The sequence below is a fragment of the Muntiacus reevesi genome, chromosome 5 (assembly GCF_963930625.1).
Source record: "Muntiacus reevesi chromosome 5, mMunRee1.1, whole genome shotgun sequence".
Taxonomy (NCBI): domain Eukaryota; kingdom Metazoa; phylum Chordata; class Mammalia; order Artiodactyla; family Cervidae; genus Muntiacus; species Muntiacus reevesi.
In genome coordinates this window covers 28,035,810-28,053,889 of record NC_089253.1, presented here as the reverse complement: position 1 = coordinate 28,053,889, position 18,080 = coordinate 28,035,810, and the positions used below count along the sequence as shown (strand labels likewise).

At 43.1% G+C, this 18,080-nt stretch overlaps 1 protein-coding gene across 1 annotated transcript; it reads right to left on the bottom strand.

Annotated features, from left to right (window-relative positions):
• Positions 1 to 2,179: 2,179 nt before the first annotated feature.
• On the bottom strand, positions 2,180 to 16,754 carry EI24 (EI24 autophagy associated transmembrane protein). Its single transcript, XM_065937339.1, has 11 exons — positions 16,590 to 16,754; positions 13,437 to 13,549; positions 10,188 to 10,333; positions 9,408 to 9,468; positions 8,493 to 8,559; positions 7,192 to 7,316; positions 6,757 to 6,876; positions 6,267 to 6,378; positions 5,465 to 5,576; positions 4,846 to 4,920; positions 2,180 to 3,789 (listed from the first exon to the last, which is right to left on the bottom strand). The coding sequence occupies exons 2-11, from the start codon at positions 13,476 to 13,478 to the stop codon at positions 3,627 to 3,629; spliced, it is 1,023 nt and encodes a 340-aa protein (XP_065793411.1). The 5' UTR covers positions 13,479 to 13,549; positions 16,590 to 16,754; the 3' UTR covers positions 2,180 to 3,626.
• Between the last annotated feature and the right edge of the window lie 1,326 nt (positions 16,755 to 18,080).

The following is an 18,080-nucleotide window of genomic DNA, read 5'->3' as shown; positions in this document are numbered from 1 at the left end:
TCACTTGGCAGTGGAAGGCATCTTTAAAGAAACTACAGGGACTCCCCTGGTGGTGCAGTGGATAGGAATCCACCTTCCAATGTAGGGAACATGGGTTCAATCCCTGGTCTGGGAAGATTCCACATGCCCTTGACAACTAAAGCTCTAGGGCCCTCAAATCACAACTAATGAGCCCTGTGCCACAACTACTGAAGCCTGTGCTCCTCAACAAGAGAAGCCACTGCAATGGGAAGCCCAAGCACCACAACAAAGAGTAGCCCCCACTCACCATGAGGCAACAAAGACTCAGCACCACCAAAAAAAATCATTAAAAAACAAAAAAACAACCTGTAGATGAAACTATCTATATGATAACTCCTATTGTAGACCCAGCACCACCAAAAAAATAAATTAAAAAAAAAAAAGAAAACTATAGATGAAACTATCTATATGAAAACTCCAATTGTCATCATCAGTCCAGAAACATTTACTGATTTTATTGTCTCCATGCTTCTCATTTTTTGAAACAAATGTTGGATCTGATTCTTGGACATCTCCATGATTGTTAACTTTTTCCATGTCTTAATCTTTTTGGTCTTTGTACTGAGAAAGTTCCTCAAGCTTACGTTGTGGTTCTCTAATTTAGCCTCCTCAGCATCACTTTTATAAGCCATCTCATTTTACTTCCACATTTTTTTAATTTCCAAGAACCTTCCTATTCTGTCCCCTTTTCATAACAATCTGTTCTTACTTATGGATGCAGTAGTTTACCAAGTGCCTGTGGAAATAGTTACTAGAATTTAACTTTTATTTTTAGCATTACTTAAAATTTCCTCCAGGGACTTCCCTGGTGGTCCAGTGGTTAAGAAACCACCTCACAATGCAGGGGATGGGAGTTTGATCCCTGGTTGTGATCTAAGATCCCACATGCTGTGGGACAACTAAGACCACAGCAAAAGATCCTGCATGACGCAACAAAAACCCAGTGTAGTCTAATAAAAATACATTAAAAAAAAAAATTCAAGGTCCAAGTAGTGTTCCTGTGCCTCTTAGGAAAGTCCTCAGATGATGCTGATGTTAACCCCTGGTTAAGAACTACATACTTATCTAAATGATCAAATGGTCACTACTTGTCTCATAGGTCTGAAGGTGCAACAAAACATTTAAACTTGAAATCAGAGAATGAGTCTGAGGATGGGAGGCTGAACACATGGGAGAAACTCTTATCTTACCCAAAGCTTCTCTGAATTCCAATGTTTCATCCAGCTTTGAGGCCTATGGGAAATAGTAGGTATTTGAACACATAATTCTTAAGAAACTGATCATTTCTCAGTCTCCTACACAGTACTGTTAGATCCAAGAGGACAGCGATCATCTTTCTGGCTTACCCTTGAGTCCTTAGTGCCTTGCAAAGACTGACAGGGAAGGTGCTCAGGTGATCATTACATGAGAAATGTTATCCTTTAAGGTGGTTCACAAACCCCTAACCATTAGTCACCCTCTTCTGAGTTTATCCCAGTTTGTCACTTCTATTAAATTTTATTTTGGTCCCTTACGATGTTCAGAGCAACGAACAAGTCAGTGCATACATATGTCCATTTAAAAGCTTCCAGCAGAACTGAACATACTCAGGTCTAAAGCTTTTACTTTTTAGAGTTGCTATAATGGACAACTTGGCTCTAGATAGGATAAAAGGGTCATGCTTGGAATCACACATACCTGTTCCTAAAGAGTTGCTTAGATCCTCCTGGCTGCATGACTGAAAGTCAAGCTCTCATTTTCGTCTGTAGTGACCTGCTCTCCCTTGTTTTCAGTTCTTATTAGTCTACTTTAAGCTGCCATTGTGAATTTGGCAAAAACAGCCTGCTCTCCCTTTGATCCCAATTTCCTAACCATTGCCCTCACTGTCTGTGTGTTAGTGAAAAGGCAAGAGAAATTTACACTGCTTCTGTACACCTCACGAGATTAGGCTTATCTACAATAGACATTTGCTAACCTAGCTTTTAGCTTTTGTACACGCCTGGCCTCTCAGTCACACTAATAAAACTTTACAGATCCCTCACTTCCAGTAACTTAAATCATTTTCTATAGCCAGGCATAGTGCTGGATAATATCACTTACCTTTATCTACTTAATTTCCCTCATCCTCCTAAGACCAGCTTAACAGACACAATTACAAATTTCAGACAGCAAAAATGTGGCCATTTTAAATTTCATTTTAAAAACTACAACAATGTTAAATAAGGCAACTGCCGATCAGTTGCAAACTGATGAAATACACACTATTTTAAAACCTTCTGTATTCAAACTTGGTTCACATCTCCTGGCAACGATTTTTAAATCCTTATTTTTGTCTTAGTAAAGGTTTCTGTTAACCAACTGTCTAATCTCTTCCCTCATGAGAATGTCCAATTCGTTGCAGTCTGGAAGGACCTCTCTTCTTCAGAAATACAGAGGAGCTGTACATATAGACTTTAAAACAACTCAATTCCAAATTCTTTCACTACATGCCAACACGATTATAACAATATAACTCAAACTTCCTCAGGGAGTATTTTTCAGAACTAAGTTTCAGAATTAATCAAGACAAAGTCTCGTGTTCCACGAATATGTTTCCTGAAGTGACAATTTGTAAATTCTACCATTACACATGTGAGAAACCAGCTCACGTCTGTGACATCTTAACATTGTACAGGTGTTTTAACATCTACCCCCTCCCTCCATATTTAGTCTTTTTGAAATGACAGGAGAAAAACCAACCAATCATAGGTTTAATGGGTTTAATAAGTTTACCCCTTCAGTTCCTATTTGCAGCACCCAATATTCCTTTGAAACACCAGACAGACCCAGCAGTGACCAACAGTCAAGATCAGACCTCCAGAGTTTAAAAGTTCAGGTTCTCTGAGCATTCCGTGTTGCAGTGGCACTTGTCCGAAATTGGTACCTCCCTCTCTTTGGGGAGCTTTAAATGTACCAGTGAAAAAGCGTTTTCCCCTGCAAGGGGAAGAAAGAAAGTCATTCCTCAAACCCAGTGGAGATCTGGCTGTGAGGTCTTTCTTCTGTCCCGTGTCTTCAGGCTTGTGTTTTTGTTTTTTTTTTTTTTTTTTTTTTGCAGTGGAGCAAGAGACCAAAATCTAACCTGAGTTACAATAAACAAGACAGTGATGGCTATAAAGGGAGTGACCAGGAGCAGCGGAGCCTCCTGTCCCTCCCACATCCAATATATGTGCTTCACAGAAAAACAAAAAAACAGGTCCACAAAATACAACAGCTAGAGTTACAAAAATCCATTCATCCAAGGGCGGTGGGAGGCAGGAAGGGAAGATGGGAGGGGAAATGGCACAGGGAGAAAGAGTATTCAAATCAGTCCAGGCACGGGGCTGGCAAATGTTAGAAAAGAGCTGCAGAAAAACCTGTGGTCCTTTCAGACTCACCAGTATTTAAAATCCATACTGGTGTCAGGAAGATTCTGCCTTATGTGCACCAGAGACAAAAATCTGGATTCCTCAGAGAGAAGGAAATGTGGGCAGGGCCCGTGGCAGGGTGGGCTCTGCCTTCCCTGGGAGGGGGTGGAGGTGAACCAGGAGAAGAGCTGCCACAGCGTCCTTCCGATCCCACCCGGCCCCTCCGGATGGCGGGTGACCGACTCAGCGGCCTGTGGCAGCCTTCAGTTTGGCAGGAGACGGGTGGGGTGAGGGCAATTTTTCCGCAGAAGTGGAGCTGCTCAGGGCCGACTGCAGGTAGACCGTCTTGTGGAAGAGTCTGTTGCTTAAGAAAACCACCAAGGAGAAGAGGCGCAACTGGAAAAGGCTGCAAGGCAAGAGACCCAACCTGTTAGGCCAGTTGAGAAAAACTGTTTTAATCATTTGGCCACTTATTTGACTATTTTCCATTTAAAATGATACAGGGGAAAACAAGACCACTGAAATTTGATCAAGCAACTACAGATATTGGACAAGCAGATTAAACACGTAGCAACTACAGAAAACGCTGGGATTGTCATTGTCAGGGAGGCAGTGGAATCAGGTTCGATCCCTGATCCAGGAGGAGCCCACATGCACCACAACTACCAAGCCTGTGATCTAGAGCCCACGATCTGCAATACAGGAGAAGCCACCGCAGTGAGAACCCCGTGCGCTGCAACTAGACAGAAGCCCCTGCTCGCTGCAAACAGAAAAAAGCCCATGCAGCGACAAAGACCCAGCATAGCCAAAATAAATACTTCAAGCTGTGGTCTGAAGATCTCATACGCTATGCATAGTTCACTTTCAGGAGAGTTTCAAGAGAAAGTCAATTACACTAAGACACATACTTAACATTACTGGATAGTAAGAACATGTAAGACCCCAAAGCAGATTGGAAATTTCTCTAATGCATGTATCCTCACTGACTTAACCAAAACTGATCAAAAGACTGGGGTTTTCTCTGAAGTCATCAAACTTCCAGAGTGCTAGTATTGCTAAAGATTCATTTTTAAAATACTGTTTTGTTATCATTATCAATAAACTCATGTAGTCAAATCACATGACCCAGTATTTTTTAAAAGGTGGCCATTCTTACAAAATGAGCTTAACTATAGGTATAAGCGTCTTATTCAGTGAACTGTTACATTTTAAGAATATTTGTAAATATGTATAATAGTATCAATTTTTGAAACAGAAATGCACACATATGCATGGGGGAAATCTTGGGATACATCCCCGAAGTGCTACTCTCATAAAGCTGTATATTAATATTTTCCTTCAATGTGAGGTTATTTTTTAAAAACTGTAAAAATGTCTCATTCACATAACTGCAGTGTTACAACCCCAGTATTTTAGACAGAAAATATTTGCTACATTTTAGCTAATACTGGCTAATACTTACTATGCTTTGCCAGGGGTCTTTGCTTCATTGGCGCTGATAATGAATAAAGGAAAGAGGATAGAGAAGAGGCAGCCACTGTTTTTGAAAAAAATAAAGAAAGAATTAGTCACCTTCAAAACAGCCATGACTTTGAAGATATGAGAAGCCCAAAGTTCGTTACCTCCAGTGCTAAATAGTATGGCTTAATGGACCCTTAAATCTATCAAACACATGTTTAAAATTTTTGAAAAAAGGATTTTTCTAAACACTGGCTATGTTTAACATTATTCCAGGAAGCAACATAGAAGAAAGAATATGGGATATAGGATCATGCAGACAATATTTTAATGCTAATATTTCCTTGGCAGTCCAATGGTTACGATTCCATGCTTCCACTGCAGGGGGCTAAGATCCTGCATTCTTCAAGGTGTAGCCCCCCCACAAAACATAATAAAATAATGCTGACAAACATCGATGACTATCTGTCAGGGAGAAAAATCCTACAGACCTTTAGACGGCCAAGTAAGAATGCAGAAAGCCTAGCACAGAACCAAGCGCACACAAGGTGCTCCCTACACTGAGTTATTATTATCATTTTTTTAAAAAATTAGTTCCCTTCAAGTCCTTGCAGTCCAATTACCTGACAATGTAGGAGGACTGCATTGCTGTGAGGAAAGCCAGGGGCAAACCAAATCCAAAGTAGTAAGGCCAATTCCTTTCTATGTTTGACAACCGCTGGTGCATTTCAATTCCTAAAACAAGGAGCCAATATAAATAGGCTGCATTACTTTCTTTTAGTCAAATGACTAAATATCGAAAACAATTTATTTGAGGTTTCAGTTTTAGGTTCAGATCTGCTATTTAGAATACAACTAAACTATATCAGAGTTGCCCAAATCCCATAAAGCTGCTATGCAAAGATTTTACAACTGAACAATCACAATTTCAAAGCTGGCAAGCCAAGTGAATTCTGAATTCAATACCAGCAGCATCCTACGTCAGTATTAGTTTTGAACAAAGCAAGATATATATATATTTAAAAAAAGGCAGCCATCCTCTAGAAATCAATTAATCTCTTTCAACCATCCACACCCAAATATGCCAAGAACTTTCAACATATCCCCCAAATGATCTGTATGCACCAGCATCAAATTAACTTCTCTGATTCAGAATAACTGGTGCTCATTTATGCCCCTTTATGGCTCTGTCAGAGCTACATGATATTGAGCTCCACAGGTAGTCCTACAGTGCTACATCCCCCAGCACCAGAGAGTTAAAAAAACCTCTAAGCCAAATGTAAGTCCCCTCTTGCCAAAAAGGCTGCTCCATTCCAATGATGGGTTTGCCAAGGGCCTCAGTATTGAAGAATTTAAGAAGTTTCCCTGGCAGCACAATTTCCAAACTGGGCCTCCAAGCTCTTGAGTTTCTTTGGACAGGCTTACCTTTATTGAACCAACGATATTCGAAGCAGTATAGTGAGTAGAGGAGAGACATATGCAGCAGACTAACCAGCTGACCAACAAGATGGATGGGAAAGAGACTCACAAACATCCCCTGAAGAACAAGTATGGAAAAGCTTAATTCCAACGCTTCGGAGACCTACCACTGGTCACCTGCCACTCTGATTTATCGCTCTCGTTCTCTACCCAGACAGCCGGAGAGCTGCTTCTCAAGTTTCTAAAATAGCAGGCGAGTGGAGAAGGCTCAGGGTGGGTGGGAAGAGCAGAGCAGGCAAATTCATGTGGTGTTTTTTTTTTTTAAATCATTTTATGATTTTAAAACTCTCTAGGTGTTTCTGTGAAAAAATGATTTAAAAATCATTACCTCCCATAAACTTATCTGCTCAGTATAAACGGGATACCCTGTTTTTGTGAAGCTCCCTCTAGTGGATCTTTGTTTAATCCGCCCATGTGCCTGGAAGGCCAGTCTCACCTGGAGAAGGAAGAGAGCCTGAAGCAAGAGGTTGAAGAGCATGTCAGCAATTATTTTGCTGACACTAGGGAATGGGTGAGGCTTCCTCCCAGATACCTCGAATGCCAGGTCAGCTATATCCTGCAAGAGAGAAGAGCTCATCAAAACATGAATTAAATGGCCTCACTATCCATCCCCAAAGTGAAGGCCACTGATTTGCCATGAGACCTGCCAGGGGAGAAAAGCCCATGGATACCTGGCCATGAGATGCCCTTATGACCTGAGAGAACAATTCCATTTTACAAGAGCCCAGAGCTCACCCGCTGGCTGCCTGACCAAGAAAAGTCAAGGCTGTGGTGTCACTCCCTACATGGCCACTGAACTGACAGGCTGAAATCTGCCACCTGGTGACCAATCATGCCGTCAGACCCAGACTCCATGCTGCTTGGGACCTACCTGAAACCAAATCGCGTTGACGACTTTGCTGAGCACAAAGAGGGGGAGCACCCAGAGAGCACTGAAAATCGACGTGAGGAAGAACTCCAGCCACGACCAGACATCCCCGTGTAGTGATGGATCACCTAAGACAGGGGGAGGGCTTATTAGTTTATCTGGAAAAAGGGAAAGCCAGAAGGCCAGAGGTGCATCCCCTGACCTGTGACTGTGTTTCCCCTACACACACATACACACACACACACACAGACACACACACACACACACCCCTTTGAAAGCCAGAAGGCCAGAGGTGCACCCCCTGACCTGTGACTGTGTTTCCCCCCCCCCCACACACACACACACACACACAGACACACAGACACACAGACACACACACACACACACTCTTTGAAAGCCAGAAGGCCAGAGGTGCATCCCCTGACCTGTGACTCTGTTTCCCCTACACACACACACACACACACACACACACACACATACACACACAGACACACAGACACACACACACACACACTCTTTGAAAGCCAGAAGGCCAGAGGTGCATCCCCTGACCTGTGACTCTGTTTCCCCTACACACACACACCCCTTTGAAAGCCAGAAGGCCAGAGGTGCACCCCCTGACCTGTGACTGTGTTTCCCCTACACACACACACACACACACACACACACACACACAGACACACACACACACACCCCTTTGAAAGCCAGAAGGCCAGAGGTGCACCCCCTGACCTGTGACTGTGTTTCCCCTACACACACACACACACACACACACCCCTTTGCTTCTTGCCAGCACATCACTGTCAGTCTTACTTTTCATAGAAACACCACATTCTGGCCATGACTCCAATTCAGAGTGCCATGGATATGTGCTGCTTACTTGTACAAAAAATTCTCACTTGGTGGTGGCTGACAGGTCAGTGACTAGTAGTCACTGGATGCAGGAATCCACCTGAGTTCATATTCCAGCTTTGCCACTTACAAACGGTTTAACTTTGGTAACCAATTTGCATTTCCTCATCTACAAAATGGTATCCATAGCAATACCTACTCAAAGGGTTGCTGAGAGATTTGACCTAGAAGAATCTGCCTTGCAAAGCAGGGGACACGGGTTCGATCCCTGGTCACAGAACTAAGATCCCACATGCCTCAGGGCAAATAAGACCTGATGCAGTCAAACAAATAAATACATAAAAAACCTAAAGCCCCGGGTTTAAAGTAAGTGTTCAATAAACTGAGGGAGACAGGAAAAACCTCCCCTCCTCTATCCTGGGCAGATAGCATTGAGCAATGCAGTTACTTACCAATAATCTGGGCCGTTACCGACTGAAGGACGGGAATGAACACTCGATAAAACAAGAGCAGACTGAACTGAAGAGAGAAGCAACAAGGTAAGCATTAAAAGCCCTTCTTTAAAACAAGAATTCCAAGTTTCAAAGCACTTATTTCCAGATGGAAGTGCCTTTTATAAGTCAGGAGTCCTGCAGTGGCATCATTTCCTGAAGTGGACTCATTTCCCTTTACCAGTTCTCCAGTTGAGAGGTACACACCTCACGCTGCCTATGCAAACGGTAAAACTTTGGGGGGCGTAGGAGAACATTTCAATCAGTATTCATGCCAATACTAAGAACACAGTCATATTTGATTAATTAAAGCTAACACCTAAAAAAATATTTGTGAAATGTTTAGATTAACAAGTTGAATTATACTGAATTTCAAGTCAAAGAAAATATATTTACTATCTATCTGTTTTTCAAAGTACTCAAATTTCTCCTGGGGCTGTGTTGGTTCTCAGTCAACTGGAGACAACTTTCTGGTGTGAGTTTCCATAGTGATCAATTTGAGAACACTGCTATGATCAGGAGAAGGGAGAGCCTCGCTCATGTCCATCTGTCCCTCCCCTTTGAGCCTTCACAGTCACTCTGAACCAAAATGTCCAGATAATGTCATGAGAAACTGTTACCTATGACAATAAAAACTAAGTCATTTAACAAAAAAGTGTAAGTACAGGGCTGTCCCTGACATTTACATACAAGAATTCTGAGGAGGCATAAAATGACTGAAAGTACACAGAACCCTGAGTGATGGCCTTAGGAATGCATTACTAGGTGAAAGCTACCTGTCTCAGTTTTAAGAAGACAGCTGAGAACCATGAACATTGCAACAATCTGAATAAAGATGCTTCTAAGGCACTTGGAATTTGAGGAAAAAGAACTTACCCAGAAAACTCCACCATTCCAAGCGCAGCACTGAAAAATTCTGCTAACAATACGTGGTTCACTGGAAAAGACCACATGTGTTTAGCTTAACAGGTATATAGGCTATTTCCATAATGTCATTCAGCAGCTTTCCTTTTTATATATTTTCTTTGCACCATATTATTTTTTAGCACCTATTGTTCTTCCAACGTTCTCTCCTAATACCAATGAGAAAGGCTAAAACTATTTCGAGAGAAGCATTTTTCCTTAAAAACAAAACAAACAAACTCCTTTATTTCCTAAGTCCAAGACTGGAGAAGATTAGAAGGGGATGTCTGAGATTCTCTTATCAAAATCCACATAGGCGCTCCTAGAAGCATCCACTCAGCCAAAAAAAATTTTTATGGTTTTCTATTCACCATTCACCCACTCCAGTCTTCTTGCCTGGGAAATCCCATGGACAGAGGAGCCTGGTCCTTTAGGGTCGCAAAGAGACAGACAGAACTTAGCAACTAAAACAACAATGATATTCATCATTCTGATTTCTTTTAGACACCACAGTATTTTGAACAAGGATTACTGCTAGACCTCAGTTTAATTCAATGTGAGGGGAGTAGGGAAAAATCACCTGTAACTTTTATGGGGGAGAAAGTACAAAAGACAAATGATGGAGTACTGAAACTCCACATCATGATGTAGTGTATGAATTTTATGCTAAATTCGATCACTGCCTAAAGTGTCCCCCTACCCCCAACTGGAAGGGAGTTCAGATGCTCCCTGACCTCAGCCCCCACTCCGTACCTCTCCTGCTTCCTCTCTATGCTCTGGGCCCTCCTCTGAGCCAGGACACTGCTTGCCCTTCTTCGACGCTGCTCCTCTCTCTTTTGCTGAATTCGAGCATCAAGCTTTGAGATGGTACAAATTCCCCAGATGGAGTCTTTGATTCCCTGTAGACATGAGCATTTATTATTTTTAAAGAAGGGAAAATTATGGATCAGAAGACTTCCCAAAGTTAGATACAATGAGATAACAGTGTAAATCATTCTACTTAGTTTGCTACAAGGCTGAAGTGACCCTTGATATTCTTCTGTTTAGAAATCATTCCCAATTTACAGAAGAGTCACAAGAATGGAGAACTTCCCAATATCCCTTCTCGAAATCACCAATCGTTGTGCCACACTGTTATTAGTTATTACTGTTTATACATATATACTCATTTTTTTCTAGATCATTTGAGTAGTTTGCTATTATCATGTCTCTTTACTTGTAACTGTTCATTGTGTATTCCCTAAGAACAATGATATTCCTTAATACAAGATAGTTATCTATAAAAGAAATTAAACACTAAAATAGTTTAATCTATAGACCATACTCCAATTTCCCCATTTGTCTCAGAAATGCCCTGTACAGCATTTTTAACCGTCACATACCAGACATGAGTTCACAATCACATGTTGCACTTAGCTCTCGTATCTCTTTAGTCTCCTTCCATCAGGAACAGCTCTGTGGCTGTCTTCCTTTTTGAAGTATACACATCAGTTATTTTATGGGGTGCCCTCCATTTAGGTTTGTTTGTGACCTCATGATTAGACCCCAGGTTACCCATTTTTAGCAGGAGTTATCACCTAAGTGGGGCTTCCCAGGCGGCTCAGCAATAAAGAATCCACATGCCAATACAAGAGACGTGGGATTGAACCCTGGGTTGGGAAAAGCCGCAGAGAAGGAAAGGGCAACCCACTCAAATATTCTTGCCTGGAGAATCCCAGAGAGAGGAGGCTGGTGGACTATAGTCCATTAGGTCGCAAAGAGTTAGACACGACATCGTGACTAAACCACAAGAATCACCTATGTGATGGTGTCCCTTTCCAGGTGTTACATCCAGAGGCGTGTGATGTCTGTGTCGGCCCTTGCTGGTTACACTGATCTTACATATTCAGAAGGTGTTATCCAGCTTTGTACGACTGCAAATTTTTCTCCTTGCAACTAGTAAGGAATCTGCGGGCAGACATTTCAGAGACCAGGCAACTATCCTGCTCATCAAGTCCTCTTCCCTAGATTTGGGCATCAATTAACAAGTCTTGCCCAAACCAATCTTGAATAACACAGTTGCAAAACAGTGGTTTTCTGATCCCTCTAAGACTTACCAATACTGTTAAGCAAGTTATAGCCTTCCTTTATACTCTTTTAATATGAATTGAATGCCTACAAGTATGATTTATATCCTGTATCAAACCAGTGATACAAGGATAGATTAAACACCTGGTCCAAAAAGGATCAGGGCTGGACCAAGGCTGAAGGAAGACACAAAGAAATAATTACTGTAAAAGTATGAAAAGCTATTGCTGAGTAAGACAGAAACAACATGGGAGTATAGCTGGGGGAGAATGTCTTTAAACAGGGTACGGTGAGGGAGAGAATGATTAAGTCTGTAAGTCACCGATGGGGCCACTTGCCAATAACTGGAAGAGCCCCAGTGGTAGAAAGGTTACTGTCATTACTACGAACATCAGACCTGCCTATTACCCAGTTCAAAGGACTACCCTCATTCATCCACCCACTTTCATATTGAGCATCCTTAATGAGCTAGACATCAGTCATATGGACGTGCTTAAGAAACTCATAACTCGGCAGGAAAAGTACATGAGTAAACAACAACAACAAAAAGTGTATAGTTTAGTAAGTGCTAGAACAGTTTTATATCCAAAGTAGAGAGGGAAGAACTAAGGTTCACACCATCAACACTGTCAAGAAGCAGAAAGAGGTATTCTGGAAACAATGGTCAACCTGGATTTAAGAATGGCATTTTCTCCTATTCTGAGCAAAAACAGATTTTAGAGAAATTGGTCAGAATACAGAGAAATGGACAAGGTTATGAACTACACATAGAAAGGAGCATACATTGGCAAGGTTCACGTGATCTGTTACCTATGAGTAATGTTTATTCTTATTTTGCTTTTTAACTTCTGAGTCTTCCACAAACAGTTTAAAATTTTAAGATAATTAAGTTCAAGTGGCTTAAGGCCTAGCACATGCCAGGATGACGACAGGATCCCCACCTCTGACACTTACAGTCTGTCTGGGGCAGACAAACAGAGAGTGCATGCGGTATAACTGATCCAGAGCTGACATTTTATCACACAGAACTGCAAGATGAGGATGTAAGGTATTCAAAGAAGGTCACGTTGCATGAATTCGCTTTGGCCCTTCTAACATATTCCTTCAATTCCACCTCCAAAGGAAATAAACTTATAAACACTCCCACTCCCAGGCAGAACTGGTCTCTCTCCCGCCCTCAAGAATAAAGTGACAGGGACTCCAACTAGGGCACCGGACCTCAGACATCACTATACCGGAATGTCGTGCTATTATTGATCATTCGGTTACTGGGTTACTGGGTCCTAAACAGACCTTTATGGGTCTGTTGATTAGGGGTCCTAAATGTCTCTTTAATGGGACATTTTCCTAGAGCATCATCATCTCTGCCTTGTAGAATGGAAGAATAAGAGAGGTTCTATACTGTAGACCCAAACAAAGGAGGTTAGGTAGTAGCATTACATCAATGTTCATTGCTTGGTTTTCAACAACATACCTTGGTTACACAGATGGTAATATTAAGAGAACCTGGTGAAGGATACAGTGGAGCTCTCTGTATGACCAGACAACTTCTCTGCAAGTCTAAAATTATTCCAAAATAAAGTTTAGGGAATTCCCTGGTGGTCCAGTGGTTAGGATGCCATGCTCTCAAGGTCAAGGGCCCGAATCAATCCCTAGGAGGGGAACTAAGATCCTACAATTCACTTGGCATGGTCAAAAAAAAATACAGTTAAAAAAAAAAAAAAGACAGTCTGGGCCCAAGCTGAACAGGGTTCCCATACTAAAGACACTCACTAGACAGGTCTCCCAAGTTTCTGTGAGATGCAGGATAATTCCTCTCTCTTGAGTAGTATGGATTAGAGTGAAAACCTGTATCCAACAAATATAACACTATCTAACGGATTTGCTAGTCAGTTCCTGCAGCAAAAGGGTCAGAAGAAGATTGGACGTACTCACCCTGGCGAGGTCCTGCAGAAAGGTTTTGACACTGTCAGCCATCTCTTTACCGCCCAAACTATCAACTACACAAAAGAGAGAGAAGTGTCCCCAGAATTTTCATCATGAAGGACCTGAAAACAGATGGAGCATAATTAAGGAAAAATATTTATCTTCAAGTTACTTCATGCACTTCTACATGACGACGTTTTCCACATACTTCTCTAGTAGGAGTGTAGTAGATTCTATCAGTTAAGTAGACAACTAGCAAGTGAACTAAGTGAGATTATACCTGTAACTGCTGAAAAACCTGAAATAAACAATTTTTAAATCACTTGCTCCCCTTTCACTTTTATTCGGCGTCAATGTGCTCTTGGAGCATTAGTCTCTTCTCTGGGCCATGATGTCCCTAACTATTCCTCCTTTGTTGTTGTTCAGTTGCTAAGGTGTACCCAATTCTGTGACCCCATGAACTGCAACACGTCAGGCTTTCCTGCCTTTCACTATCTCCCAGAGTTTGCTCAAACTCATGTCCATTGAGTTGATGATGCCATCCAATCATCCCTGTCACCCTCTTCTCTTCCTGCCCTCTATCCTTCCCAGCATCAAGGTCTTTTCCAATAAGTCATATCAGGTAACCATCCATTCTACATATCCCAAGTATTTTCGAGATCCGAGATCATGAGTGATAATTACACTTCAATATCCTCTTAAGCAATATTTGTGCTTGATGTTACTTGAATGCAAATACAAGAGCAAGATGAAAGTTCTAACAAAAATTGTTAAATACGCACTTCATACATGGGGCCCTCCGGCAGACGTAAGTTTAGATGATGATGTAAAATTTCCCAAGACCCTCAAATATGCCTTTCCTGTTTTCCAACTTTAAATATGTACATATATATGTAAAATTTTGATAAGCATGCAAGAAATAATGAATTTTAAACTAGGCCAAAAAAAGATTAAGTTCACATATACAAACATATCTTTAACACACTATAACTTTCCCACTGTATTTTTTGAGTCCATCTATGTCTCTGTAAACAACTCAACTTTGCTCCTTTTTATGGCTGAGTAGTACTCCATTGTTGTACTTCCTCTGTTGATGGATACCTAGGTTGTTTCTATTTCTTGGCTATTGTAAACAGTGCTCTAATGAACATAGGGTTGCGTGTGTCTTTTTGAATTATGGTTTTCTCTGGGTTCCCACTGTATTTTTTTATTAGGTGCATGAAAAATCTAGCTTCATAAAATGATAACTTGAAAGTTCACATGTATAAATATTCTGACAATATCATGCTTCCAAGTAATGTGTTTAAGGTGAACGAAGAACCCATTTTCAAACATCTATTTAAGAACTTGGGATTCTAAAATTCTCAAATGTGACTTAATCAATCTGAGATATGCTGAGTTTAAGAAAGAGCGCATAATGACAATATTACAGACAGCTTCTATAAACCTCAAATTTCAAAACATAAGCACCCTTTGCTTAATGACCACTTCACCAAACTATACCTTACTGACCCAACTGGACTACTGCCACCTAGAACAAGAAGAGCAGAGAATACAGCAGTAGGAAGGCAACTTACACAACACTGTATATACCATCTGCTCCTTGGGTCAAATCCTACACAGATACACTCAGAGTCAGGTGAATAGTTAATGCTCATGATGATACATAAGACACTAGTTGCTAAAGACTATCACGGATTCATTCTTAATCATCTACTTCCTCATCGATGAATTAAGGGTATTAGATTTCTTCCTAGGTTTTGAGTATACAGCGCAATAACATGAAAATAAAACCTTAACTTCTAATATAAACATAATCCCACGACAGAAAGAGCTAGTTTGGGAGTTTAAGGAAACAGATTACTTAGTCTGGGTTTCTCACAAGGCGCTGACACAACTTGAAGCATGTCGGGCCTAATTCAAGGGGAAGAGCTCTGTTACGTGAACCATGGCCATTGACACCTGGTTACTGCAGGGCTTCCCTTGTGGCTCAGCTGGTAAAGAATCCACCTGCAATGCGGGAGACCTGGGTTCCATCCCTGGGTTGGGAAGATCCCCTGGAGAAGGGAAAGACTACCCACTCCAGTATCCTGGCCTGGAGAATTCCATGAAGCATACAGTCCATGGGGTCGCAAAGAGTCGGGCAGGACTGAGCGCCTTTCACTCTGCGGGTAACAAACAAGTCGCGAGTTACCTACTGACCAACAGTGGCTTCTGAGGACAAGTCACTTCAGTTTTACAAGGAGACCCTAGCAGCCTTGCTCCAGAAATAGTTGGTGAATTATCCGGTTTGACAAAAAAGGTCAGACATGGAGAAAAGCAACCTGCCACAACTGGAGACCAGAGACTGAATAATATACGGAGGGAATCCTCCAACTGAGGTCAAAGTAAATGAGATACATCTAGTTCACATGATTTCACAGACGGAGGAACTGAGTCTCTGAAGTTAAATGGCTTGCCCAAGATTACAGCACGCGAAAGGCTACAGAAAACTTCAAAACCCCGGTATTCCAGCCCTCGAGACTGTCCACTCAAGCTTTGCGATGAGGAATTTTGTTTAACCCGAGCATCCCAGGGACAAAATGTTTCTTAAGCCTGTAAACACAGCTGGCCGTTAAATTCCTAAGCAGTCATGAGAACTGACTACTACTGAGGCACAGTCCTGTACTTTCATTTCTAAGTCACTAAATCCAAGTCCGGAAGGCAGGTGGCTGTCACATCCCACTCCAGGTGCGCTAAAGGTAAGCATCCTCTCTTCTCACCGGGTTCCGCGGACGATCGGAGCCCACAGGTCCCTTCGGACCCGTCTCCCCGCAGCTCCTGGGCAAACTCCAGTGGAAGCTGGTCTCTCTCGGCAACCACAGCCGTGCACGAGGCGCGGGGCAAGCTCACCTCCCGTCACACAAGGAGCTAAACGGAGCCGCGCCGCACCTGGGCAGAGAGGTTCGCCCGCGGCTGTCGGCTGCGTCCCCCGCCCCAGTCCTGCCCCGCCGCCGAGGCACTTTCCGGTCCGGGGTCCCCGCCCGCAGCCTCCGCCCGCACCTCCCAACCCCGAGCTCGGGCCCTGCTGCCCTCCCACGCCATCGCCGCCCCAGCCGCCGGGGTCCACCCCGCGAGCGGGCTGCGCGGCGCCAGGGGCTGGCTCGGCCGAGCTGCACCTACCCGGCAGCTTCGCCGCCGCGGCTCCGGCTCCAGCCGGGTCCCTCGCCCGCCGCGGGTCCGCTCGTCTCCTCCGAGCCCCTCCGCGCCGGGCCACCCGCTCCCGCCCGGGCGCTGCCAGGGCCGGGGCCGCTGCGCCCGCACTGGGCATGCCCGGGCCGCACGGGGCCGCTGGGAAGTCGGGCGGACGCCGAGTCCAGCGGCCCGGGAGGAGGGGGCGGGGCCACGGCTGGTGAGGAGGCGGGGCTACGTGGGGACGCAGCCTGGAAATGCAGTCGGAGAGCCGAGCCGGTGGAGTGCCGGGTCCGTTCCCCGCCGCTTCCCCGCACGCCGTTCCTCCATCGCCGCCCGGCTACCCTCCTTCCGGATCCAATATCTATTAATAGTTCTTTGCTCTCTCCTTTTTACTTCTCCGAGGTTGCCTGTCTTTCTGTTATAAAGCCTAACAACGGAACAATAAGATGCAGAAGTCTTCTTGTTCTATTTGGTTGGAGATTTTCTGTAACCAAAGAGTACTAAGGAATGCTGGGTTTAAATCAAGCTCATTCACCTACTGAGAATAAAATGACTAAGAATAGGTCAATGGGCCTTCCCTGGTGCTCCAGTGGCTGAGACTCCCCAGCTCCCAATGCAGCGGACACGGGTTTGATCCCCGGTCAGGGAACTAGATCTCACATGCCACAACTAAGACCTGGTGCAGTCAAATAAATAAATAAATAAATATTTAGGGGGGAAAAAAATAATAGCTCAAGCTGCCATGCAGTTTAGCTGCCTTAGTCTTTGTCTTCTGGCAGCACAATGTTGGCTGAGATGAAAACGGTCAAATAAATAGAAATGAAATTGTTTTCACCTCTGAGGTCACCGGTCTGTCTCTACCCCAGGGCGTCGAACCATCAAGCCTGACCTATAACCTTTTTCTTCCCTATTCCCAACCTCCTATATCTCTCACTCCACATTTTTTCTCTGCTTTCCGTTTGCCTTTTCCTTCACCTTTAGGTTTGCTTAGAGCTACTCCGCTCGGGCCACCAATAGAATCAGAATTTTACAACCAGAAGTTATTTAGTATAACCTTACATAGTGTAAGCTCAGATGTCTCCTGACTTACTCAGGCTCAGTGACAAAACAAATACTTAGGTCTCTTGACTCTCCTCGAGTTAGTTATTGACCTCTTCTTCCCTGACCAACTTCCAGCGCCATTCCAGAATAGACGAGACCTCTACGCTGAGCCTGCGGAAACTTTATCAGGAAGTCGGTCCGGAAGTAGAAACTAACAAGATGGGAGAAGAAAACTAAGCAATATCAGAAGCCTCTGAAATAAAGGGCCAACCTGGAATTTATATATGTAAACCCCTTGGGAGGGGAACTTTTTTCTTATTTGTTTTTGCCTTGGCAATAATTTCATTTTCACTGAGAATAGATCTATGAATATCCAGTCAAGTTTCCTTTTCTTATAAATCTATTGCTTGATTTTCTCCACAATTAAAGAGAATGCAA